Raw genomic sequence first — 24,632 nt, 5'->3', positions numbered from 1 at the left:
CCAACAGAATCTATGACTCTCACTAAAAGAAAGACACTTGAGGTGCTGGAGTGGGTCCAGAGAAGGGCAATGAAGCTGGTGAGGGGTCTGGAGAACAAGTCTTATGAGGAGCGGCTGAGGGAGCTGGGGTTGTTTAGCCTGGAGAAAAGGAGGCTGAGGGGAGACCTTATCGTTCTCTACAACTACCTGAAAGGAGGGTGTAGAGAGATGGGGGTCGGTCTCTTCTCCCAAGTGACAGGCAATAGGACAAGAGGAAATGGCCGCAAGTTGCACCAGGGGAGGTTTAGACTGGGTATTAGGAAAAATTTTTACACTGAAAGGGTTATTAAGCATTGGAACAGGCTGCCCAGGGAAGTGGTCAAGTCACCATCCCTGGAGGTATTTAAAAGATGGGTAAACGTAGTGCTTAAAAATATGGTTTAGTGATGGTTTTTGTCAGTGTTAGGTTGATGGTTGGACTAGATGATCTGAAAGGTCCTTTCCAGCCTAGGCAATTCTATGATTCTATGCCTTTTAGATTTGCAAGGCATCTAAAACGCTGATGATCCTCCCTCCCTAAGTGTCAAAAACTGTTAGTACCTGCCAATATGCCTTCAAGGGGCACCAAATACACAGAAATATGTTGTGTGCAGAAGGGAAGTAGCGTTTAGGTCACTTATGACAGGGTTCTGAAACTGCCACAATAGCAATCCTGGGTTCCCCTTTTAACCACAGTCCCAGCAGAAGCTAGTGTTGTAATATACGAATCTCCACAAAAGTCAAATCATGAATCATAAGCGCATTTTCACGAGCTGTACCTCCAGTAAATACCGTTCAGAAGCTTTCCACTCACCTTCAGAGCCAGTTCGCAACATTACAAACCAGAGATAGCTGTGGCAAAGTACAAGTTATACACTGACACTGGCTTAACTGGATAGAACTTATTCCCATTCCTTGATCAAGAGGCAGAAACTAAACATGTTGCAGAGGGAACATGTCTAAGAGGGAAAAAATTTTTGCATACAAAAGAAAGTTAAATCACATGCAAAAAAAAAAAAAGGTGCATGACTGGTATCAGCTATAAGGCCTGGCACTGCCTGCTACCATGAAGCTACCATGAAACAACCTAAAGTTAGCTCTTACTGAGTTTGCAAGTGTACATAGGGTCACAGTGTTCCTCTTCGGTATGGCTGGAGTAACAGTCAAACACACCCAAACTGATAAAATTGGAAGATTAATTTGAATAGGGAGCTGTCAGGTTTTTGGAATCTCCAGGTACGTATAGGAACAATCCCTCCCACATGCTGAGATCCGAGGAGGAATGCAATGTGTGAGCCCAGACCCTACACACGCACCTCCTCCTGGCAGCTGCTTCTGCCCCCTCGAGAAACAAGCCAAAGGTTATGAGTGTCTGATCATGATGAGACTTTCTGCCACTCCTAAACACTACCAGTTCAAATGACCCCCACGTACCTCAGCTACATCAGTACTAGCGTGTTATTGCAATCCATAGGAAGTTCAACTAGGAACAAACACCATTTAAAAAAAAAAAAACAAACCAAAAACAATTTCCTATCTAAATAATAAAGAAAGAGGCAGAGAGAAAGATCAGACCTGGTGAACTCCAGCAAGAGCATAGCTTGGAAAAAACCCCACATCTAGCAAACCACATACAACCTCTGAGAAGCCACTTCCCAAGGTCCAGGAGGTAAACGCAGTCAGAAGTCCATCGATCTGTTTTGACAGCCTATTTGCAATGGTCTAACGCTACTGAGCATCATAGCCTGAGTTTGGTTTTCATTCTTAAAATTATTTTAGTTAACGATCTGGGCACTAAACATACATCCCTGACACAATGGGAGTTCTTGAAGTTTGTCACGTCTTAGAGTTAAGGCTGTAAATTTATTTGGGACTGGGATGCGTGTGTAACTTCTTTGGAGATCACAGCACAGAAAGAACCACCATTTGAATTCCTCACCATCACCTGATCAGTTCAGGTACAGAATAAGAAGCTGCTGTAACCTAAATGCTAACAAAATATGCTATATATTATGCAACAATTAAATTTCTCTCCTGGTTTTACTTTTGGGGGTTTGAGGTTTTTTGTTTGTTTGGGTTTTTTTTTTTTTTCTTTCTTTTCTCTTCCCCCTTCACCCTCCCCAATGTCTCCCAATAAAAGACAATCTGAGTAGGACGCATTAAACTCGAAACTGAAACACAAATCAACACCCATGGATAGTCTACTTTAATGCAGGGGTACTGCGCTGGTTCATCTCCAGTGTGAGAGGAGTTTCAACACAACTCATAATGAATTAAAGAAAATACATGATTAATGCAAGTTTCCTTTGATTTGAGAAAACCCATAGGCTTGTGGGAAGTAAACAGAGGTAACTGCCAAGATAAATAATGCTGTGCTGCATCCTGATTAGGCTTAGCTGACAGTAAAAAGGACAAGGAACAGGTTGAAGCCTGTAACCACAATGATCCTCTCCCTCACAGCCCCAGGGCTGTAACATATACCTCGATCATGTATTTACGAAGCAAATGTTCCTGCCCTCCTGCTCGCTACAGCAGTTTTCTTTTGGTCTCAAATCTTACCTATGTCTCTTGCTCTAAAACCTTGTGAAACCTAAACTCCTAATATTTCTCCCATTTTTTGGGGAGACTTGGGAAAATGAGCAGATCTGCTTTCTGAAACTACTACCAACCTCCTGCATTGACAAACACTGTCCTGAGGAATGGACTTTTCTCTCTTTGGGATTACGGATGCAAGCTGAATGTACCTTCACTGTATGTACATCCTATCAAGATCACCAGCGCTGTTCCATGGGTTTGCTGTGTTGAATTAAACTAAGCCAGCTGCTGTAGGATTTACACGAACACACGCACATCCCCCACTATGGAAGATCTCACCCGCCCTTCTGAGGGCATAAGAGGAGTTGTAGGAAGGACCTAGATGACCACGAGCACTTGAGGGATTCAATCTGCTCCAACACTACAGAGAAGGCTGGTTATCCTCCCAAATGAAAGAGCAACCCCGGTTTTAGCTTACCATCCCAGAGGCACTCATTAGCCAGGAGGAGGGTCATAGTGAGAGACCAGGTTTGATACTACAATGAAGATAAGGACTAACTTGCAATCGAATGTGTCCACATTTCCTCACCACATTTTCACACATTTTTTTGCCTGGATGGGCCTCTGTTTTGAGGGTACTTGCACACCAGGACCATGTTACCTGGGGGCAGGGGCAGAGAGAGCAGAGGAGGTCTGCTCTTTGTCCATGGCAGTAGGTTGCTCAGCATCTCCCCATCAACACGACTTCATAGGCCTTGCTGCCAACTCTTTGCCACAGTGCAAAAGGTTTGCAAGACACAGCTCTGTGTCCAGATTCATTGTTCTCCCACTCCACTGTTACTCAGTAGGGAGGAATATTCCTCTCGTTTGTTTCCCAGTCACAAGGACAAAGAGAACAACACCAGAGAGGCAAAGTGACTCTTTCTAAAATTGCAGGTGAGCGCGAGCCTTGCTCCGGTCCCACCAAAGGCTCCCCACAGTTAATCCAGTTTGAATCCCCACTGCGAAAGTGCCTGGATTTCTGTAAATCCTGCAATTTAACAGGCCTTGATTGCCCTGGCCCAGCTTATACAGTCACATCGAGCATCAGCTGGGAGTGGGCGCAAAGCCCCTGCTGAGCATCACCTCCGCTCCTCAGCAGCTGGACTGCCACTTTCTTCTCCATCCCATTACAGCCGAAGGGACAGGACAAAGCTGCTGGGGAAAAGGTTGTTGCTTACCTGTCAACAATAACAGAAGCAATTCACCATGCAAGACACAGAAGACGACTGCTACTGAAGTTAATAATTGCTGTGGAAAAAATGTAAAAGACTGAGGGCAGTTCAGAGCAAAACATGAGGACAGAGCAAAGTTCTGCCCTTGTTTCTGTCATGGTAACAGAGCAGGAAGGGAATAAGCTGCAGCAGCTGCCACTACCACCAGCTGATCCTGCCGAGTGATCCCTGAATCATTTCACAGGCATCAAACGTTCCAGGAAGACTGGGGCTTTACAGCCTTCCCTGCGCAGGGACTGCAGCAGGCTTTTTCCCCTCACCGTCATTCACACAGACAACAGACATGCAGGGGTCCTAGGGCCCTCGAGAGAGGCCGAGGGTCTCCTAAAAGACCATCTGGTTGCCACCAGCCGCACCACATGTGCTCCCCCATCCTACATGGACGTGGGCTGCCATTGCATTGCAAGGTCTAGTTACCCTCTCAAAGGTCAGCGGTACAGCGCAGGTCAGAAATTTAGCCCATTTATGCCCTTTCTGACAACTCCACTCATTTGCATTACTGAGATGTGTCTCCACTGGGAAAAAACGTCCAGGCAAACACCGTGGAATATTGAGACTGATGACACTAGTATCCCACTCAATACACGTTTTTACAAGCTTCCTTTTAGCCTGGCTTTTACATGCTTACAAGCCAAAGTTGCAGGCCCCGTTACTCGAATCATTCTCAATGTTACTCGGGCCACAGAAGTAAAAAGGGGAGTCCACAAGTCCAAAAATATAACTGGGGGGGAGGAGTAGAAACATGAAAGTCACCACACAACCACAAAAAACCCCAAGCAACCAAAACAAAAAAAAAAAAAAAAACCAAACCAACCAACCCCCCACACTACAACACTAAGGTTGCAGACACGTGATTTCACATACTTATTTTTCTGAATACGGTGAAGAATTCTTGTAGCTGCTGCCTTTCTAAAACTGTTCTGGGTGCATGTGGATATATGCTAAGGTGAAAAACAAGCAAAAAAAAAAAAAAAGACATTCCTTTTAGCTCTTATTTCTCTAGATGCAAATCCAAAACCCACATCAAGATACCAACTTCTGAACAGCGGAACACACAATAATAAAAGCAACCTACATTAATGATGAAGTTTTAAATTAACTACAAAGAAATAAAAGTTATGGTAGTAAAACACATCCTTGTGGGGAGTCTCGTTTAAATAAGAACTCTGGAAAACCTTAGTTGAAACTACTGTAGTCTTGCTCTGTAGTTCTACATAAACAAAAGATATAAATGAAAAACTGATTATATAATTTATACCAACTTTGATACAACTTTTTCCTTACATAGAAGCACACAGTTCAGAATTATGATATCATCAAAAATTGACCTTAATTCATATATTTAGATTTCATATTTTACATTTATCATCTAAAAAGTGACAGAAAAGAATGAATTTCTTTTATTGGATGGCTATTATTTCAATATGAGATTGAATTCAGTTAAGTAGTCATGGAGATTGCATTATTCACTTTTTAATGTTAGCTGTACTTAATATTTTAATTGAAATATATTTTGCACTCAAAATTAACAAATTCAGTGGAAAAATCCATAAAAGACAAAAAAAAAATATCATCAGTTAAAAAGGGTCCTGGATCTGTAAAGTGGGGAGATTTAATTGACTGTTTCCAGCTAAGTATTTCCACCAAGATTTTAGAACTATTAGGTCTTGGTCCTTCATGCATACGGTATATTCAGAGATACAAGAAGCTTTTTCTTAACTGAAAATTAGCTAATGATTGCTGAAATTAATTAGCTGAATCCACCGAAATGAAGAAAGTATTCCTTTCCACCCCTGTAAAAAACCCGTGCTTTCAAAAGCTTTAAAACTTGAATAATGTGCAACCAGTGGCATAGCCAAGGATCTTAATTAATTCCGCTGTCTTATGTTCTTTACCACTTGGGCAACAACGATGCTGTTCAATGTTTTACTTAAATAATTTAAATATGTATCGTAGTAAGTTTTAGCAGATTTCAAAAGCATTTATAGGATGAAAAAGAAAAGCTAAAAACCATGGATGTAATTCTAATTAACATACTATTACCCACTTCATTAACTGCCTCGAAGAACAAAGCCCACCAGACCTCCAGAACTGGCCCACCTTGCGCAGTCAGATAAAACAGAACGCCTGCACTTGGTTGCTGTCCTCTTGCAACAAATATTTCAACCGTAAGTACAAAAACGCGTTCTCTTGTTAACACAACGATTAAAATATTGAATATCCTCTAGACATCAATTTAACAGACATTACCAACCAAGCACAACAGTCGTAACAAAGCCAAAACGCTGGGGTCCCACTATGCCCACTTAAAAGGTACGAGTTTAACATTACAGAATTCCCACAGTCCGCACCCTACGTGGCATCAAACATTTTAAAAAGCCAGAACTTTTATCTGCACTATGATATGTATCTCAAAACATTTTAAGGTTAAGGAGATGCCCCCATCTACTTAATTACTTTTTTAATGTGCAAGATAGTTGCATAGAAACAAACAGAAACACATAACCCACAAAAACATCAGCTCATAACAGTTAATATTTTACTTCCTAACCTGAGAACAATAAATTGTGCTACTGTATGTTGAATCTTCACAGAGCCACTTAAAGCAATGGACATTTTTAGTTTTTACAGCGTGAAAGCAAAGCTCATTGCCATAGACAATGGGAATAACATCAGTAGTTTCCTGTTTTAGGCATTCATCAATATCCAAGGTTTGTAACATGGAAGTAGAAGCGAAGTTCAGTTGCTTTTAGAAGATATTAAGGCAAATACACAGAACAACTGAATCTCTGGGCAGTCCTCCTGCATAAAGGCAAATTCCTTGAGTCAAGAGCAAGATTATCTACACCCCCTACGTTACCAGGATCAGAAGTGCTAGGACATAAGCCACCCAAGAAGAGAGCACAATGAAAACATTCCTGTCACAGTACACCTCCAGGAACTATGAAAATAAACATTTTAATCACCTTCGCAAATCAGCAGATTCATCTTCCACTGTGAGATCTGTCTGTACCATCTCCTGTTTCAGTTCTCCGATTTCTGAGGCAATTGTGTCAATGAGCTAGAAAGGGACAAAAATAGTATGACGTCAAGTGAGTGGAAGAGGCGTGGAAAAGAAGCCCGGGCAAGTTTAGTCACCAGAGGTTACAAACTTTTTTTTTTTTTTTTTTAAAATCACATCCTATTTGGACTTCCCCTTTCAAAGGAAAAAGTAAGGGTTGGGGCCACTTACAATCGTTCTCAGAGGAAGAATAATTCCTGTTTTGTGCCAGTACAAAACCTTCCAGGTTGGCTAGCTTTTTTTTATTTAAATTATTAAGTTTGCAGCCTCAACATACTATACAACAGCTTAAAAGAACTAAATGATTTGATCATTTGTAGCATTCACTTTCTCAAATAAAAAGAAAAAAAAATATAATTAGAAGAGTTCCATCTGCAAGAGTTATTTTAGAAGGGACACTAAGCCAGCGTTATATTTTGGTGGATGAAAAGTAACTAAGCAAGAAGGAAATGGGTGGCTGCTTTTCACATTAGGTCTTGGACTGCACTTGAACAGAACAACTCAATTAAAAGAGAGCTGCCTTGTAACGCTTCAGCTCAGGTGGAACACAATCCTAATTTTGGACACAAAAGCTAGAACTCATTTTGAAGTGGGCGAGATTAGCGCTAGGGCTGTATCCTGAGAAATACAGCATTTGCTAGCCAGATGTCTGGGAAACGTTTTGTTGAGCAGAAACCAACGATGAATTTTGCAAGGCATGCCGTCTTGGACATTTCTTTGCAGCAACTGCATCACGTTTGCTCATCACACCGCACCGTGACAGTATATAAACCCATGCCGTGTTCCCTCTCTCCTGCCTGTGGTGAAAAGGGTTTGTGGTGATGCCATCTCCTCTGCCGCCACCACCCCCACACCTCAGAGCAAACAAACAAAAACCCTGGCGGAGGAAGTAAAAACAGCTTCCAGCCCAAGTTAGAACAGTCACCCACGAGACACGACGCCGAGTCCCACTAGCATTAGGTAGCTCAGTACAGCAGCGCCTTCAAAAAGAATTGCGGGCAAGATTTTTCCTATATTGTTTTATTGGAAGTTTTCCTCAACCTCTGAAATCCACACCCTCCTTTGCTGTGCAGCATTACTTGGATCAATTCAAAAGAAGTTTCAGTCTCCCGCTTACAATAAGCCAGCTCCATTAAGTATACCTTAAGTAAGAATGAATTACCACACACTACACTCATCCCATAGGCTTCTTTCTGCCAAGGTCAGAGCTCCCAGCCGCGCTGTACCACCAGCGTTACAGTTTACAAAGATCTTCCACCTGCTGACTCTCAACCCCCCCCCGAGTCACCACGGCGAGGTGTGAGCAATGCCTTCCTGACCACGAGAAAGAGCAGCAGGAGGAACCTGCATCTTCCTGATGGAGGAGCCTCGCACCTCACTGCGGCACTCAGCACCCCAAAAACGAGCCACCGAGTGCCCTGCTGGGGACAGGTAAATCCATCCCGCCTTTTGCATAAGGGAGCAATTCAGCCCCCGCATTGACTTTACACAGTGGAAGATACACGTGCCACTGCCATCAGATGAGCCTCACCGGGCAGCCTTGGTGTCACCGTGTGCATCTGACAGCGGTGCTGGGCAGCAGCATCGCCTCAGAGGGAAGCTTTGACCTGGGTGCTCAGAGAGCAGTACCAGGCTCTAGCCAGTACACGGCTGACTGCATCTTGCAGATCACACGACATTGTTTTTTCTCTTTTTAAAGCCTCCACTGCCTTTGCATCATCATCCTTAATACATTTTCTTTTTTTCTTGTAATCCTCTGAAATTCAGAGGATTACAGCTGCAATTCTCGCTGACCTGAGGGAGGGGGAGTTTCATGCTGTGGTGTGCTGCCTGGACAGGGAGGTTCCACTTCTTCCCTCGGGCTGGCTTGGCTCTTCATCCAGCCCTGTTAGCTGGTTCAGCTTGCTAAAAGGTTGGAAAAAAATTTTCACTTTGTAGTTCGGTTAGTTTTTGCTGGCTAAATGACCTGAACCTGATCTCTGACGGGGTGAGACAAGCTCCGGAGCAGATGCCAGGAGACAGATGACAGCACCAGGCTGGGAGTACGTCTGCCCCTTTCAGCAAGTCACTAGATCCCCTCAGCCCCCCCCTGTGAAGTCATGCCCTGTTGCTCAGCCACCCCAGCAAATACCCCAAAGTTTTGGGCTGTTTGTGCTGGCCTTGGAACAGAGAACCCATGCCCTGGTTTGGGCACCCCAAACTAGCCAGTAAATGGATCACCCACCCAAAAATCCGCAATCTGACCGGAACACCTCTGGGATTCAGACCACTCAGGTCTTCCAGCCATCTACTCGGTAGCAGAAAACATGCTTTCGAAATGACATATACTAATGAAAAAAACCAACGACCACCCTCCCCAGGGAATAAAGAGCTGCACACCCCTATCACGCACTGTATTCAGAGTGGGCACGTGCACGTGATGGCCTAAGAAACAAGTCCCAGGATATTTAAATCAAATATTTTTCTTTTTAAAACAACACCTGAAGTTATGACAAGCCATGCCAAGATTTCGAGTCAACCATTAAAAGAACGAAAATTAAACACATTTTTCTTCCAATCACATGGATTGCTGCTCAGGTTTTAAACAAAAAGAAAGCAACTGATCTATGGATCTTTGGCTACGAACCCAAATACAGCTGATGTACTTAGCCAATTATTTTGGTGTTTTTTTTTTTTTTTTTTTTTTTTTTTTTTACAGCAATCCTCCTGTACAGCAATCCTTCTGTACCTGTAGAAAGATCCACTAATTCAGTTCGATAGACAACAAATTCCAAACAGAGAAGCTGACTACAAGTATAAAAAGAGAGAAAAATTGCGTTTCTCTTCCAAGCTGTGACTAAGCAGTAGAAGCGGAAGGATCAGCTCTATTAGGCCTAAGTCTCTGAAGACCAATCCATTACAGTCTCTAGCTACAATAATCACTCTTAAACTATTCAATTAGTTTCAAACAGCAACATGCCTTCTTTAAGTTAGTTCTAAATAACTACTGGCATTCAAAAATATTGAGACAATGGATTTCTTGTTGTTATTTGTATCAAGACAAATGAAACACAAGTCAAAAAACCCTAATAAATATATGTTCAGAAATAAATACATGGTTCAGAAAGAAATACACAATTTGCCATTTTTAAATAAGGAGTGTGACAGCTATATGAAAAAAGCAGAGCAGACCATCCCAGGCTTAATTACAGCTTATCAGTTACTTAAATTAGTATTTCCTCTTCCTGGATTAAAATCACATTTCATAACTGAAGGTGCTTCACAGTGGAACACACAGCCAAGGGGCTTGCTTTATTAAAGAGAAGACGTTCCAATGTCAAAACAGAAGCAAAAAATATTCAGTTTTAAGTACCTGCTAAATTTCACCAGTCTTCATTCGTTATTAGGTTTGCTAAGTGCAATGAAGTGGTCAAACACAACCACACAAGTTGTTACTGCTAAATAAAATAACACACCGCCGATGCAAGTCTTACGATGTCTTTACTGCCATTTGTAGCCTTCTTATCCCTTCTGGTTCTGCTGAAGCATTTCAGTTCCTTTAAAAGCTTGTAGTTGCTCAGCACAGTCTTCTGTTTGCTCTTTTTACACCCTTGTCATTCACACCTTTACCTACGTATCTTGGCATACATCTCACCACTTCCCTGCCCTGTATTTTCTGTCCTGTGTTCAAGAGCAACACATTTCAAGTTAGTCCCCTTTTCAAGTATGCAAACACAAGACTCACAAATTTTAATTGACTTCAGTGCCAAGAAACGGAACTTTTAGATTAAGAGGTAGACTGAAATTAAGGCAATACACTTATTTTCCCAGCCACGCTGGGCACTAGGTTTCCACCTTCCGTATCAGCCTCCAAACAGTAGGTTTCTCAGATGAAATCCTCGCAGTCTCTCTGGCAGCTGAATGAGTAAAGCAGAATTCATTCTCTGTCTACTGTGTGACGTTTCTAGTGTTTTCTGCTCTCTGAACCTCCCAACCGCTGCAATATGGTAGCGTGCAGCCCTTCCTTGCTGCAGCAACTCTCTGCCACTGTTTAAAGCGTTTTCAAAGTTGCACCTGAACCTAACAGAGTTGAATTATTTGAATTGACCCGATTACAGCCTTTTTCTAACATTGTCTGCAGAGTCAGGAACGCAGACATGTGAGGAACAGAACCACCTTGTGTGCTTCATCCTGAAGTAAGGGCTAAAAAAAAAAAATAAAAAAAAAAATTAATTTTTCTATCAGATGAAGCAAGGCTCAGTTTTCAGTTTTAAACCACAACATTTCCTGAAGATGCTTCCTATTCACTGTGCGGGTGTGAAGTTTTTCCAGCACCAAGTAGTCACGAATATGAGTAATTTAGCCATTTAGCCAGCTGTAAATACATTAGGGCTTCCTGTCATGGCTTGCCTGGAGCCATCTCAGAAGGAAGGCACCACTAGTCGGCTACCAGCACAAAACACGGGTCAGCACATGGAGTCTCATTATAGATGGCAACTGATTCACAATGATCTGCAACTGTATTTGAATATGTTCATTTAAAATAGGAACTTGTCATGGAAATCACTACCTGAAGCTCGACGTATTATTAAACACTATTCGAGGATTTAATCTGCTAATGAAAACAGCGGCAAGAGCTCTGCCACACGCAATATTGAGTAAGGTCAGTGAAGCAGTCTTTCCATTGGATTAGCGATACAACTCTACTCCAAGGCTACATGCACTGCTCATCCTTTCCGATCCCATGCTGCAGGGCCTGACAGGGGGATCAAAAGAGCCCAGGGAGAGTGTGAAGCCAGAGGAATCACCCCCAAGCCCAGCTCCTTCTATTGCATGGAGTACGGTAAAACCTAAGGCCGATCACACAAGCATCTTAAAGACAGTCAATCTCAGAATAATCAAGCTGGAATCGACCATCTATTTGTTTTCAAGGGATTATCATCAAACCACTGAAAAGGGTTATGTCAGCTCTGCCTGGCAACAAACGCGTCTCAGTCTTCCTTCAAACATCTGCTGTTTCCTTAAGATTCAAGCAGAGCAGGAGACCGACCCGCTTGGCAATCCCCTGGCTTCCTCAAAGAAATCAGCCATCCATACAGACGAACTGATCAGGAATAAGGGGAGGGCGAGTCAACGCTCCACCCAACCCTCCAAGTCTACCCAGCGTTTGCTTTCCCCAGCCCTATGCTGGAGGGGAAGCAGGGAGCAGAGATGCAGGCTGGGCACGGGACGGCAGCCAGATGCCGACCGCCCACCCCGCCGAGGCAGCAGGAGCTAGCGGATTTGTGCTAACAACTCCTAGAAGCTGTAAAGAATGGCAAGGGGGAGATTTTGGCAGCCGGTTGGAGGTATGGAGACACCAGGTATCTCGAGAAGCAGCACGGGAAGCATGTGCTTCTGCTTCAAAGACAGAAGGGGAAATGGCAGGCAAAGTGGAGCAACCCTTTGTTCCGTTAGCGGCTGCTTTGGAATCGTAAGGTGCCAGCGCCACAGCCAAGACTTCTGTCCCCACAAAGCTTCCCGCGCTGGTAACTGCATGAGAGCTAAACTGCGGTTCCTCACGAACCAGCGGCTAGACATGAGAGATGAATCAGCTCTGCACAAGTAGCTCCTCTTCACAGGCAACATCTCTTTAGCCTTTGCAACCACAAGACCAACTGCAGCCATAAAGAACCACCACAGTAGCAAGCGTGCCCTCTTCTCTGCTGACACATCTACAGAGATTAAGTGGCTCACAGGCAGTTTGCACAAGAACAGAGTTTTTCAGCATCTTTCCCTGAAAGGTATACCGTATGAGGGGCTCTCCACAGAAGCATCCATGGGCTTTCAGCCACCGCCTCAACACTTGCCTTGCTGTGTTGCTACCTGGGTGTTAACTGACTTCACTTTGTTAACTGGCTTTGATCAGGGTTGGAGGAGGGTGGAGGTGGGGGGGCCCAAAAAAACCCACACAACAAAAAACTAGCACACCCCACCACCACAAACCCCCACACTCAGGAAACAACTCCCTCCCGAAGTACACAATCTCTGGGCACTACAGCAAAGGCTTGTAATCCAACTTGTACTAATAGCATGATACTACGCTCAAAAACTCAAGCTGACACTCCACACGTCGCGCTATCATTTAATATGTCAGTTGGACCCTGGAAGATGGAACGGGTCTAGAATGCAAAGCAATTTAAATGCTGTATAACCTTCCTACGCTGCAGTTCCTCGGTTAGTTCTTTTGTTTACTTATACCTAAAAGCTAACCGCGGCTGTGTATTTTCTGATGCTTTCCAATAGCCAATTTATCTTTGGAAGTTATTTGTCGTTATTTTTGTATGGCTGCCAGGTTCAGCCTCTTTAACACAACCGCCTTTTACATCTTTGTCTGGGAAAGGTACTCGCTTATATAAGATTAAAGTTCTTGCAAACAAGTATTTTAAAACAGGTTTTAACTTGTAAACACTTTAAATCAGAATAGCATAAGGCAAGCACTGCAGAACAGTTTTATCTTGAAGACGTTGTAATCTTAACACTTTTTAATTTGTATGTCTGCCTTGAAGAGAATTTGTCAGAACTCCCTTTCCTGAGAGGAATTTTACTGTCTTGCAATTTTCTTTTTTCTTTTTCTAAAGAGAACTTAAACAAAATGGAACATTTCAGGCGGTCTTAAGCTCACGTTCTCTTCTACAGGCCAAATTTCTCCGGTATACTACATATCCTCCATGACACAAGGCAGTCTTTCCTTAGTCTGTGAAAAGTCAGTACATCCTGCACAAGGAAATTAGGTCGAGTTCGGAGCATCGAACCTGAACCTGACCTGCAAACTCCCTCAGAACGGAACACGCTCTGCAACCAAGCTGTGACTCATCGGCGACCAGCAGGTACCGCACCTGAACTAAACCATTTATCTGTAAGGAATAAACCCCTCAGTTTTTAAAATAAACTGACAATATTTTCTGCAAATGGCAACAAATTTTCCTTAAATTCTTCTGCATGTTAAAAAAAGTTACTCTTCTCCTGATGTAAAAAAAAAAACCCCAAAACCAGTCTTTTGGAGTTCCATCATTTGGGCATTCTTGCAATTAACTGACACATGCTATTACAACAGCACCTGACAAACCATTTTCTATCAAATAACGTAAATTGTACTCGTGATTTTATGACAGCGTTTCTGAAGCATTTAGGATCAATTAAAATTCTGATCATTGTACAGCCTATGTGATGCTCGCATGATTAGCATTATACAAAGTGAGCTGTTAATAATATGTTTCTACAAAACGCAGGCAGGATCCTGGGTGCATACTATTATTAGAAGCAACTCGGAGAAAACAAGCAGCAACATAAGGCTGACTTCTTAGCTCATAATGTTTGAATTCTTCAAGCAGATTTCTGTATTTGCAAAGGGTGTGATTTGCAAAGAGTGGGAATAATGGGAAAACCTCACCCATTGGTTTCAACAGACTTGAAATCAAGACCGTAAGAGGCGGTTTCCAAAGGGAAATACAATTGAAGTAGGTGGATGTATTTGTCAGAGGCCCCTGTTAGTGTAAAACAACACACACGAGCCCCAAGGGTTAAAAAGCAATCTGAAGAAATCTGTCGCAGATTATTTAGGACCATGAAATAGATATTACCCTGCTATGCCACAGAAAGAAGAGGTTTACATAAAAAGAAATTTATTTGACATCTTCTCAGATGGTGAATTACTTAACATTGGAAAACCCCCAAAATTAAAAGGAGACCGTATGTGACACAATAAATAGCCATTTTTGTGTCTAATGTTTTTCCTTTAGAGTTTAATTCTGATAAAGCATTGCTCTGTAAATTAAAAAAACTACAATGCAACCCCTGTAAACCCAAATAATAATTATGACTCAGTCAGCATGAATTCACATAGCAGCCCAGCACAATATTCCCTAGACAAACCTATCCTAAACATTGAATTGCCTCAAATACTCATGTACTAACTGTTTACATTCCTGAAATCCATGAACAAAATAAATGCAATACAAACATCTTAAACCATAACGTTTCCTTTCACAATGTATCATGCTATGCTTATCGTCAACTGATTCTTCATTTAACGAGACTGATCTCAGCTTTTAGAAGCTGGCAGGGGTTTCAGTGTAATTCCTACGTACAGACCACAAACACAACACGTCTCAGCTCCCCAGTGCACTCTCATCAGAGCATGCATATTCCATTTTTATGTTTTAAATCTTTCAGGGTGTCATATAAGCAGCAAAAAAAAAAAAAATCAGAGCAAGTGTGTTCACTAGAAGCACCACACTCCCAAGGAACTACAGTCACCTTTCTGAAGCTGCTCTGTCTACACGTGCATCACGGCTGTGCATCAGGGAAAGCACATGCCCAGGACCAGACACAGACCAGTGCCCCTCTCAGAAGCCCGGCATAGCTATAGGTCATCTTACTCATTCAACTCATGAAGAGTTTCCGACACCCAAGAGGAAGACAGGCGGCTCTGACCTGATGCCTGTTTCAGGACACTTTTAGAAAAATCATTCATCCATCGTGCCATCATTCATGGCAACTCAATTCTTGGTTTTTTTTTTTTTTTTTTGTGTTGAAATGTAAATAAGCACAGAGAATTAGATGAAATTGCCATCTCACTGACATCACATTGAAAGAGTCAGCCAAGGTGACCACTGCAGAATGTTTCCAAGCCCTGAGATTTACAGGAGCTAAAGAGGAAAAGGTAAGATCAGTGCTTCTAATCTGGCAAGGGAACACGGGCTGAGGACAGCAAGGATCACTATCAGAGCGGACAAATGAGCCTCAGCACTTACCACCCCCCCTTCCTGCCAGCATCTCATTTTTCATTCTTTCTGAAGACCTGCATCCTCTTTGGCATCACATCTTTTCCTTCCTGTTTTGATACGCAGACCGTAGCAACCCTCAAAGAGCACCCTGTGTGACGAGGTGGCGAAGCGCCAGAGGCGAGCCAAACTGGGAATGCTATTTCTGGACTTGTCCAAAAGTCTGAATACAATTAAATATTTTGATATGTGGCTGCGGTTTCTGGTTATTTTTTTTTTTTTTTTTTTTTTTTTTTTTTTTTTTTTACAGTGAGCTATGAACTCTCGAGACCACTAACATTATTCAGTGTCTTATTCATCAGTAAGCAACAAAGTTTTACCCAGTGCTTGATTTTAGGACAGAAAAGCTTTAGTGGTGCAAAACCTCTGATGCCAGTTCAATGAAGGCTGCAACATTTTTGATGAGAAGGAGAATGGTTCAGTAAAAAGGTTGTTTGTCAGAGACATATATTCAGTTCCTTGCTGTACCACAGACTTCCTCTGTAACTACTGGCAAGTTATTCAGTCCCAGAATTACCCAAGCCTAACTCAATCTTTGCTTCATTTTTACTACTTGCTGGCTTTGAGTCTTCATCAACCGCAAGGCATAAAGACTGCAGAGAATTTAGCCTATAAAACTAGACTTTCACTCTTTGTAAAACAGGAACAATACTGTTTTCCTGGTGTACTAACAGTCGAAAGAATGAACATGGAAGAACTAAGAGATGGGTAGAAGCTACAGCAACAGGAACGATTTAATAACCAGAAAGAATAGCTGGAATTTCCCACTGGTATTTGTCAATTAGTTTTCTCATAAACCTTGCTGAGAACGGTAAGATGCTCTCTATGAGGATTTAAGTGCCCTGAGAAACCCCACGCCAGCACGCTAAAGGTTTCTTGGGCAACTGTAAAGTAACAAGCACAGCATGAGAGCCATATGCAGAAGTACACTATACACGGTCTGCGCGTCTGGGAGAGCATTCTGAAGCACAGGTCAGCATGGATAAAAGGCTGTATCTTAACTTTAAAAATGTGGGGGAGGGAAAGACAGAGCAGGAAATTTCACTGTGCGCAGAGGTTCACACACACAGACACCGGGTACGTTACACACAGGCTGGATACGCTGACTGCCTGCAGTTTCCAGTTCAGCCCTGTAGGTTCAGAACGCTGGTCCAACAGGGCAACTTCCCAGGGAGGGGGAGAGGTCTGAAATGGTAGCTTTGGGGCATTTTTTATTCCCCGCTGTTCTTCAAGCCATTCCCCTGCTAGCCTGTCCTTGGGAAAATTTAAGACAACCTTAGTTTCTTAATTGACAGTGTTTCTCATGCCCTTAAGAGTCCGATGTCTTGAAATCACTCAGGCATACGGCATTCCTAATCTTTTTGAGTAACTACAACCATGACATCGTGAACAGGAGGTGCACAAAATAGCTATTCCTGCATCTATTTTCCACACAAGAATATCAAGGAGATATCCACACAAGGAGATATCAAAGGACTGCAGAAAGTGACACGGGCACTTACAGTCCCCCTGACATCATGATTCCTTCAGCACACGCTTAAGTGACAACCTAGAAGTAGTCCTTAAAAGTGAGACAGTTTCATGCCACGATTTGAAAATATGTCCATTCTCCCTGTATGGTTGTGGACTGCCAAACATGCTTGATGTTTATGCTTTTGAGATATGAGACATAACAAGAGCCTGTTGCAAAACTGAGAAGCGGTTCCTGTCCCCAGAAGACCCGGTTTATTGCTGACCACATGAAGCTCTGGGCAAGCCAAAGAGGAAAACGCACTGTCACTGCAGGGCTGATCCTCTCTTTCCAAAAGATTGGCCTGCTAGGATTGCCTTAAGATAAAGAAAACATGCAACACATGAAACAAACACTGTAAGGCATATGTGTCTCGCTACCACAGCACTATGAAGCTGCTGACACAGAAACTGGTCCTGCACGCTGCACCGGCCGTCGGTATGGCTCTCCACGTGCCACAGGCACCAGACACAGCTTGGCTGGGTCCCATTTGTCCATAATCATGAGTGTATTTAGAGCTAGAACACCCACCCCAAGCATTAGGGTCTGATTCAGGCAGCAGCAGAACAACATTTCTGTCCCAGAGGAAGGGAGGGAATGGAAGCAGCAACACCTGAAACATCTGGCACGGGACCCGCAAGGAGAGCACGGTGCCCCAGGAGCAGAGTGGCAGGAGCTAGGAACAGTCAGGAAAGTGGCAGCTGCTTCCCGCTACTTAGGGCTTCGGCTGGTCAATCACATTCACTGCAATACTAGAAAAAGAAAAGCAGTACGCTTTTTCTTACTATAAGCTGAGATGGCAGCAAGTATTAGCATCTTTCACTGGAAGAAGCTACAGCAGGCAATGAATATTCTAAGGGAAGCAATCAAGGCAAGTTAATTCAGTGCTCCGAAGCACCTGTAAATTTTGATTGCTCCTTAGAGCAAAGCCTTGCCCAGCAAGACAGCCACTACCCTGGCATTATATAAACAGCAAAATTCTAGTGTAGAACAGACAAGTTCAACTCTGTTGTATTTAACCCTGATCCCAGGCTGGTCTGTGTGACAGTTTACTCTATTCCTCACATCAGAAAAATACACATACCTTCCTGGCCAGTGGTAGGACACCACGGTTTGATACTTCCAACACAGAGGCACTGCCTGGACACTATTCTCCCCGTCCTGCTCTCTAGAAGTATATGGTGTTTGCAGATGTACTCACACAGTGCACATAAAGGCTCTGTTAACTGCATTTCAGATCAACTAATCCTTTTTTCTGGAAGAAAATGTTAATTACAGCCTTTTCTACAATTAACTTTGGTGCTGCCTCCAGACCTCCTCCTTTACGCATAATTAAAACACAGTTAATGCGATCCAGTCATCTTTTGAAAACTATACTGGCAACTCCCACTGTACCTCTGCTTTTTGTGATGCCAGCCTGAAAGACGATAGCTCTCCAGTCTCTCCACTGCATAAAGTCTCTCTCTGCCATACAAAAAGACCAAAGCACGTTCCCACATTTCCCTAGAAAGCAGTAAGCTCACTGCAGCGCCAAAAACCTCTGACTGACCCCCCCGAAGCCTTAACAAACCTCGCACAGAGCAGGAGGCAGAAGAGAGGATACAGTGACCGTGCTCACTTTTGCAGTGTGATTGTTCACACCTGAGCTAAGCCCCTACTGCTGAGCAAATCTGGGGCCAATCACGCGAGTTAACTCTGCAGGAAATACTGTGAAAAAACAAAATTGAAGTCAAGTTTAATTCTTGACAGAAGTGATTTATAACTATGTAGAAGTGAAGATGATCACCGAAGATGCACAAAACCTAATGACGGCCGGCAGCCAATCCGAAGTAGATCCTTTCTCATGCAGTTCTCCAGGTTCCATTTTCCAGCTGTAATGAGGTTAGTGGGACAAAAATCAGATATTGACGCCCAGGGACAAAAATGCATTTCTAAAGAGTTCCCGGGAGTATTTGAAGGTGCTTCAACTGAGGGCTCTACATCCCTGCAGCTCTGAGCACCACCTCAAGTCTGGAGCAGCCTCCACCCACGCTCCCAGGTGTTTCCCAGGGGCATCAGGAGAGCATATGTTGCCTTCCTGGCCCATTGCCATGCATCAGCTCTGTCCCGTGATGGAATGGAACTGGCAGGGAGACGGGAGGACTCTCACGCAAAACATATTTCTCACTGGAATGTGCTGTTATTAGGTGTGCTATAAGTCACAGGACATCTCAAAACAGCCCCCAGAATGAAGAAACGCTAAATGGAATTATTTCTCTTTTCTCTCTATAAGCATGTCCACGCCAGTACAGAACTACCAGCTCTCAGTGCCTGTATCATCAGGAAGTCAGGCTGACTATCTTACGGGAGGAACCATTAGTCCCCTTTAAAGTATGTAGGCACCTGAAAACAGAGACATCTGCCTTGCTGGATTTTTGAGAGTATGGCAATGAGCTAAGCACCAGCTTCTTGTTCATTTCAAACAAGGTGCACTTAGGCTTTAAAAAAAAAAAAAAACCAACCAAAAATGCAACAGCCAAACAAAGCGAAAATCACCAAAACACAAAAAGGACTGAAATATACATTGAGAACACAACTACAGTATTTTTGAGCATGTTCAGATTACATACAAACAACGAGACCCCACCAATTTTTCTTAAAATACACAAGGAAATGAAACATACTTTCAATACAGTAATGGAAATCATAAACCTGTACCGCAACTTTAAACTACGCAAATCCCGTTTAAGAAAGCTCTAATAATTTATGCCCACGCATAACTATGCCACTAATGCTGAGAATATAAGCTAAGAAAGCTGTTTTACACCAAATATTCTATTCAGCGTACAGGAAAACAACATACACATTGAATAAATGGGTGGCAATCTAACAACAAATGCCACCTGTAAGAAGAGATGCTTAATGCAGTGCTTCCTATTTTACAGAAACAGGTTGCTAGATATCGCAGACTGTACTGCACATTCTGCATCGTTCGTTTCACATAAAACCACGTGCTTTATGTTCTGTATAAATATCCCATTTACCTTAAAGAAACTTCCCCTTTTGTCCAGACAACGGGCTTTCATTGTCAAAGACGACATCTTCCCCAGGAAGACTCCACTGTATGCCTTGAACTCCTAAAAGTAGAAACATTTTTTTAATGGTTAGTCCAGTCCATAGGAAATTCCTTTCTAAGCCACAGAAACAGTCACAACAAGCCTTCTGCCAAAACCCTTTCCATCAACAACGTGGTGCCATTTATTTCCTATCAGAGTCTTTACATGTCCCTTTGGTCTATTATTTTTTCATAAATTGCTTCAAAAAGACAGTGCTACTTGGAGTTCCGTGTTTCTCCCTTCTCTTCACAGCTGATCTGAGTAGATTTTAATGCGCTCATTAAAAAAGAATGCTAAAACATAACGATTGCTTTGTTTGTTTGCTTGACCTCAGCACGAAGTACAAATAGAACGAAATGTTAAGATGTCTCTACAGTCCACTCAAATACAGTATTAACGGGGCTGACCAGGAAGGGGGGGGGGAATTAAAAAGTTGAAAAGTCACCCATGAGGGAAAAAACACATTACCATGAATAAAAAAAAAAAAAACAAACCCACAGACAAAAAAAAAAAATCACCAGAACAAACAAAAAACCCCCAAACATCCCCCCCCCCAAAAGAAAAAAAAAAAACCAAACAAAAACTGCTTGACGTTCCTAAAATGCAATGAAATCTTCTGAGAGTCATGTCCAAGTGAGAAACTGAAGATGCGGTTTGGAAGAAGCTGCATTTTCCACTGTCAGGTAAACTGAGTGAGCGGTTTAACACCCAGAAGGACACAGTAACACATAACTAGAATATGTGCACACAATGAGAAATACCACAGGGGTGATCTCCAGCTCATTAGCAGAGCTCCTCTAAAATCACAACCGACCCATGCTAGTAATTTGGGAATAAACTTCTGAACCAAAGAATCGAGTTCCATGGCTAAAAAGTCCTTCTCGGATTTTTAGCAGTGAGCTTATAATTGCATTTCAATAGCCTAACTCTTCTCCTCACTCACCCATTTACTGACCACGTAGTAGGTGGTTACGTTGGAAGTTTCAATTACCTGAATGGCAAAATTTCACAGGTGCAAAACATTAGAGACTGAGAGAGGGGCACAGCTTTTGATTTAACGCACGCAGAAATTAAACTATAAATGGCAGGGAGCAGCAGTGAAAAACAAGCCTAGCGGCAGGGCTGCGGATGGAGCTTGAGCAAAACAAAGCAGCTGGGACAGAGAACGCGGAGACAAAAAAAAAACCAAACAGATTTGACACAGGCATATCCCCACGCACACGCTCTGCTTCCCTCTAATGCCTTATGAGAAGGCATCAACAAGGGTAAACAGGACCGAGGAGGAGGAGCTTATAAGAAAAAAGGGTTAAACGCAAAGCCCTGTCAAGCACAAATACTGGAAAAGGGTAAGAGGTAGAAGCAGGAGAAAAGAAACATTTTTCTCTTGGTTTTAACGTAGCAGGAAGCTTTAAGTTGTCCACCCCATTTCCAGAGGTCATACCACAAGAGCACTAGAAGGTTACATTTTTCCACTTAGATTCCGGTTAAAAAGCAGCCATGCTGGGAAGCTCAGGAACCAGTCTGTTTTCCAGGCAGAGTTTGCAGACTTTAAAGGTTGAAAGAAAAATCCCGAATTCTGCATTCTTGTGAAAGCCAGGCACTAGAGAATGACCGAGAGAACACAAAAAACAGCGCGGGGTGGGAAGAAAAAAAAAATATAATCAAACTTTCTTCGGAAATCAGTATATTTAAAGGAATGCGTTCCTGATGAGGCTCTAAAGCGTTGTGATATGTGGTGTTTTACTTAAAAGTCTTGTCTAAATTACTGGCTTGCACCAATCCTATAAGAGACTGAAGTCCGGGGAAGTGGGTGGGTTTGCAGGTGCTACTAAATCAGTTGGGCTCTGTGTCCTCACCTGCCACATGGCACAAGGACAACTGTTCCACTCTGGGGAGCGTTGGACATTTTAAAGACTTTTGGTATTTGATATTGGCTATTCTAAACAATCTAAAGGTTGCCATAAAACAAGAATTTTTAAGTTATAAAATAAAAAGTTTTCTTTCAATGAATTCCACAAAGGGAATTTGCACCTGAAAGACTTAAGGTAGAGGAAGACCCAAGAAACCTAAAAAGGAATTAGAATAAAAACCTCAGTTTTCTGAGTTGATGCTATCCTCTTAACGACACCACCAAATGCAATTCCACAGGAAAAAAAAAAGCCAGGGATTTTAAATTAGTCACTTTAGAGGTTTACAAGCAAGATCATGCAGTTGTATTTGCATCTCTAGTCTCAGTCATTAATTGTTATGTTTGCAAACAACCCCTTCACAGGAAATCTAATATGTTTTTTGAGGTTTTTTTTTTTTTTTACTTTAACCACAAAGATGCCTGCATGCAATCCTATTACCAAAATAATAAGATCATGCCAAGATTTTTACAGTCATCTTATTTCAACACAGAACAGAAGTTTATAAGCTTCCACACTCAAACATACAGAAGAATGCAAACATACAGATGCAGTCTGCCCTTCAAAGAGCAGTAGGACTCCAACTCGGGAGAAAGCCTCAGACAAGACCACTGCTTATTCTGCTTATAAGAGGCTCTGAAGCGCTAAACTTTTCCGTAGCTGCTATTATTGTTATTACTTATGTAATAATATTAGTACCTGTATGACCGTAAGTCCGAGCCCCAGCTGAGCTCAAGTCCTTGCTCTTGGCAGCTCTCTACGCAGCCAGAGAATCAATCCACGCTACCCTTTGTGGTTACACTGTAATTTCAAACGCACATAGGGTAACCTAAATACTGTTCCATGTCTGAGTAGTTTTTAGTACTTCTGGCTAAAATCAGCGCAGTGGGAAATGCTGTTGTTAGGGGTTTTTTTTGCATTTGTTTGGGTGGTTTTTTTTTTTTTTTGGTGTGTATGCTTTTTTTTTTAGGCCACCCAATATGCAAATAGACATTAAGACCCATCAGTAAAATGGATGGCTGAGGTGGGTGCAACAGCCCAAAAACTGAGGGTGGGCCCCTACCTGTCTCCCACCCTGGAGTTCCACAGTGCACAGAAGCAACTTGCAGAAGAACAAAACTACTGTCGAGAGGTTTCATTCCTCTACACGGCTGCCCACATCTGGTGCTTATTCAGACCCAGAACAGGCTGAAAAACCACCACTGCTCTGAAGTTGTTTTTGTTGAGTTCAGACAGTATGAGGCTGTCAGAAAGGGAAAATCTGCCTTCTTTGATTGGGAAGCCACGTAGAAAAAGACAGCAAAGCATGTCTTCTTCTGAACATACCAGAGACGAGCTGGTTCTCTCCTTCCTCTGTGTTTTAAGGACTGAGGCAGAGGGTCTAGATAGATTTGCTTAGACATTGCCTGGGTGATTGCTCAGAAACCCATCTGAAAATGTCATCAAGCTGCAGGAGCCCATTCACTGTATAATTCATGTGACCTTTTTGTCCATCCATCTGGAAGGTAGCCTCTTCTGCGTTTAAGTGGCCAGTACTTTACCTACTTAGCAGTCTCTGCAGCCCTTAGCTCTCAAAGGGCAGCAGGTGCCAGACCCCTGCCTGCCGCTCTCCTGTTTGGGTGGCTCCCTTCCAGCAGCACCAGTCTCTCCTGAAGCAGCGCTTTCTTCCCACAGCTCTTCAAATCCAGGACAAAGCAACAAAGCTCGTGTGTGTAAACGACGAGACAAGGCAGGGAAAAAGAACAATTTGTCTGCTTGGCAAATTTCTATGAAATGCAATGCTATTCCATGGATCCCGACACCCATGCAAGCTGTAGGTTTCAAAAAAAGGTGTTTTCCATCTTCTTTTTTCCATTGCTTTCTCCTTCTGCTTTTTATTTACACAGGAATGCCAGAGCACCATTCAGGTGCCTGGATGTAACCAAGACTTCTTGTCAAAACAGCTCCTACTTTCTTCCCTCTTCTGCAATTTTATTTGATATTTTATATTCTTATACTTAACTGTAGTAGTGACGATCACCGTCTTTCTGGACTTCTCCGGATTCTTCCCTTGAAACCTCTCATTCCAGTCTTGCTTTTACAAGGCAAAACATCCTATCTTCTTTAGCTAAAAGTCCTAGCAAAGATGAGACAGTCGGCATTCCTCCCCTGAGCTGGAAAGCAAAGGCCACAGCAATTCGGGGAACTTAAAAAGCCACTGCCCACAAACCTTCTTACCCCACCTATGCTCGGTTTCCTAAGGAATCGAGGCTATTACAACTGCACCAGTTTTCTCTTTTTTAGTTCCCAACTATGATTTTTGATCTTTTGGCCAACCTAACAAGATCCGACTGAGGAAGAGAATCTCTGTTTACAAATGCTGACCAAAGGACAGAGGGAAGAGACTCCATTAATGTCGTCACTGAAGGAAGAGGAGAGATCTGCAGCC

General features: G+C 42.8%; 1 protein-coding gene across 6 annotated transcripts in view; it reads right to left on the bottom strand.

The window, feature by feature from the left end:
• The window catches only part of RIN2 (Ras and Rab interactor 2), an 83,944-nt gene that overhangs the window by 34,179 nt on the left and 25,133 nt on the right, over positions 1-24,632 (bottom strand). For 2 of the 6 annotated variants that reach the window (XM_063327962.1, XM_063327961.1), the window contains exons 2-3: positions 20,226-20,318; positions 6,794-6,888 (exon numbers count right to left, since the gene is read on the bottom strand). In XM_063327962.1, coding sequence (XP_063184032.1) covers positions 6,794-6,888; positions 20,226-20,282 — 152 coding nt within the window. In that variant the 5' untranslated portion in view covers positions 20,283-20,318. Of the gene's footprint in view, positions 1-3,773; positions 3,844-6,793; positions 6,891-8,682; positions 8,794-20,225; positions 20,319-24,632 lie in introns of those variants that run through there. The other 4 variants (XM_063327963.1, XM_063327966.1, XM_063327964.1 and 1 more) reach the window with 4 other exon arrangements.

Source organism: Chroicocephalus ridibundus, chromosome 3, assembly GCF_963924245.1.
Source record: "Chroicocephalus ridibundus chromosome 3, bChrRid1.1, whole genome shotgun sequence".
NCBI classification, from domain to species: Eukaryota; Metazoa; Chordata; class Aves; order Charadriiformes; family Laridae; genus Chroicocephalus; species Chroicocephalus ridibundus.
The sequence above is the reverse complement of the archived record's forward strand: the minus strand, read 5'-3'. Positions and strand labels throughout refer to the sequence as shown.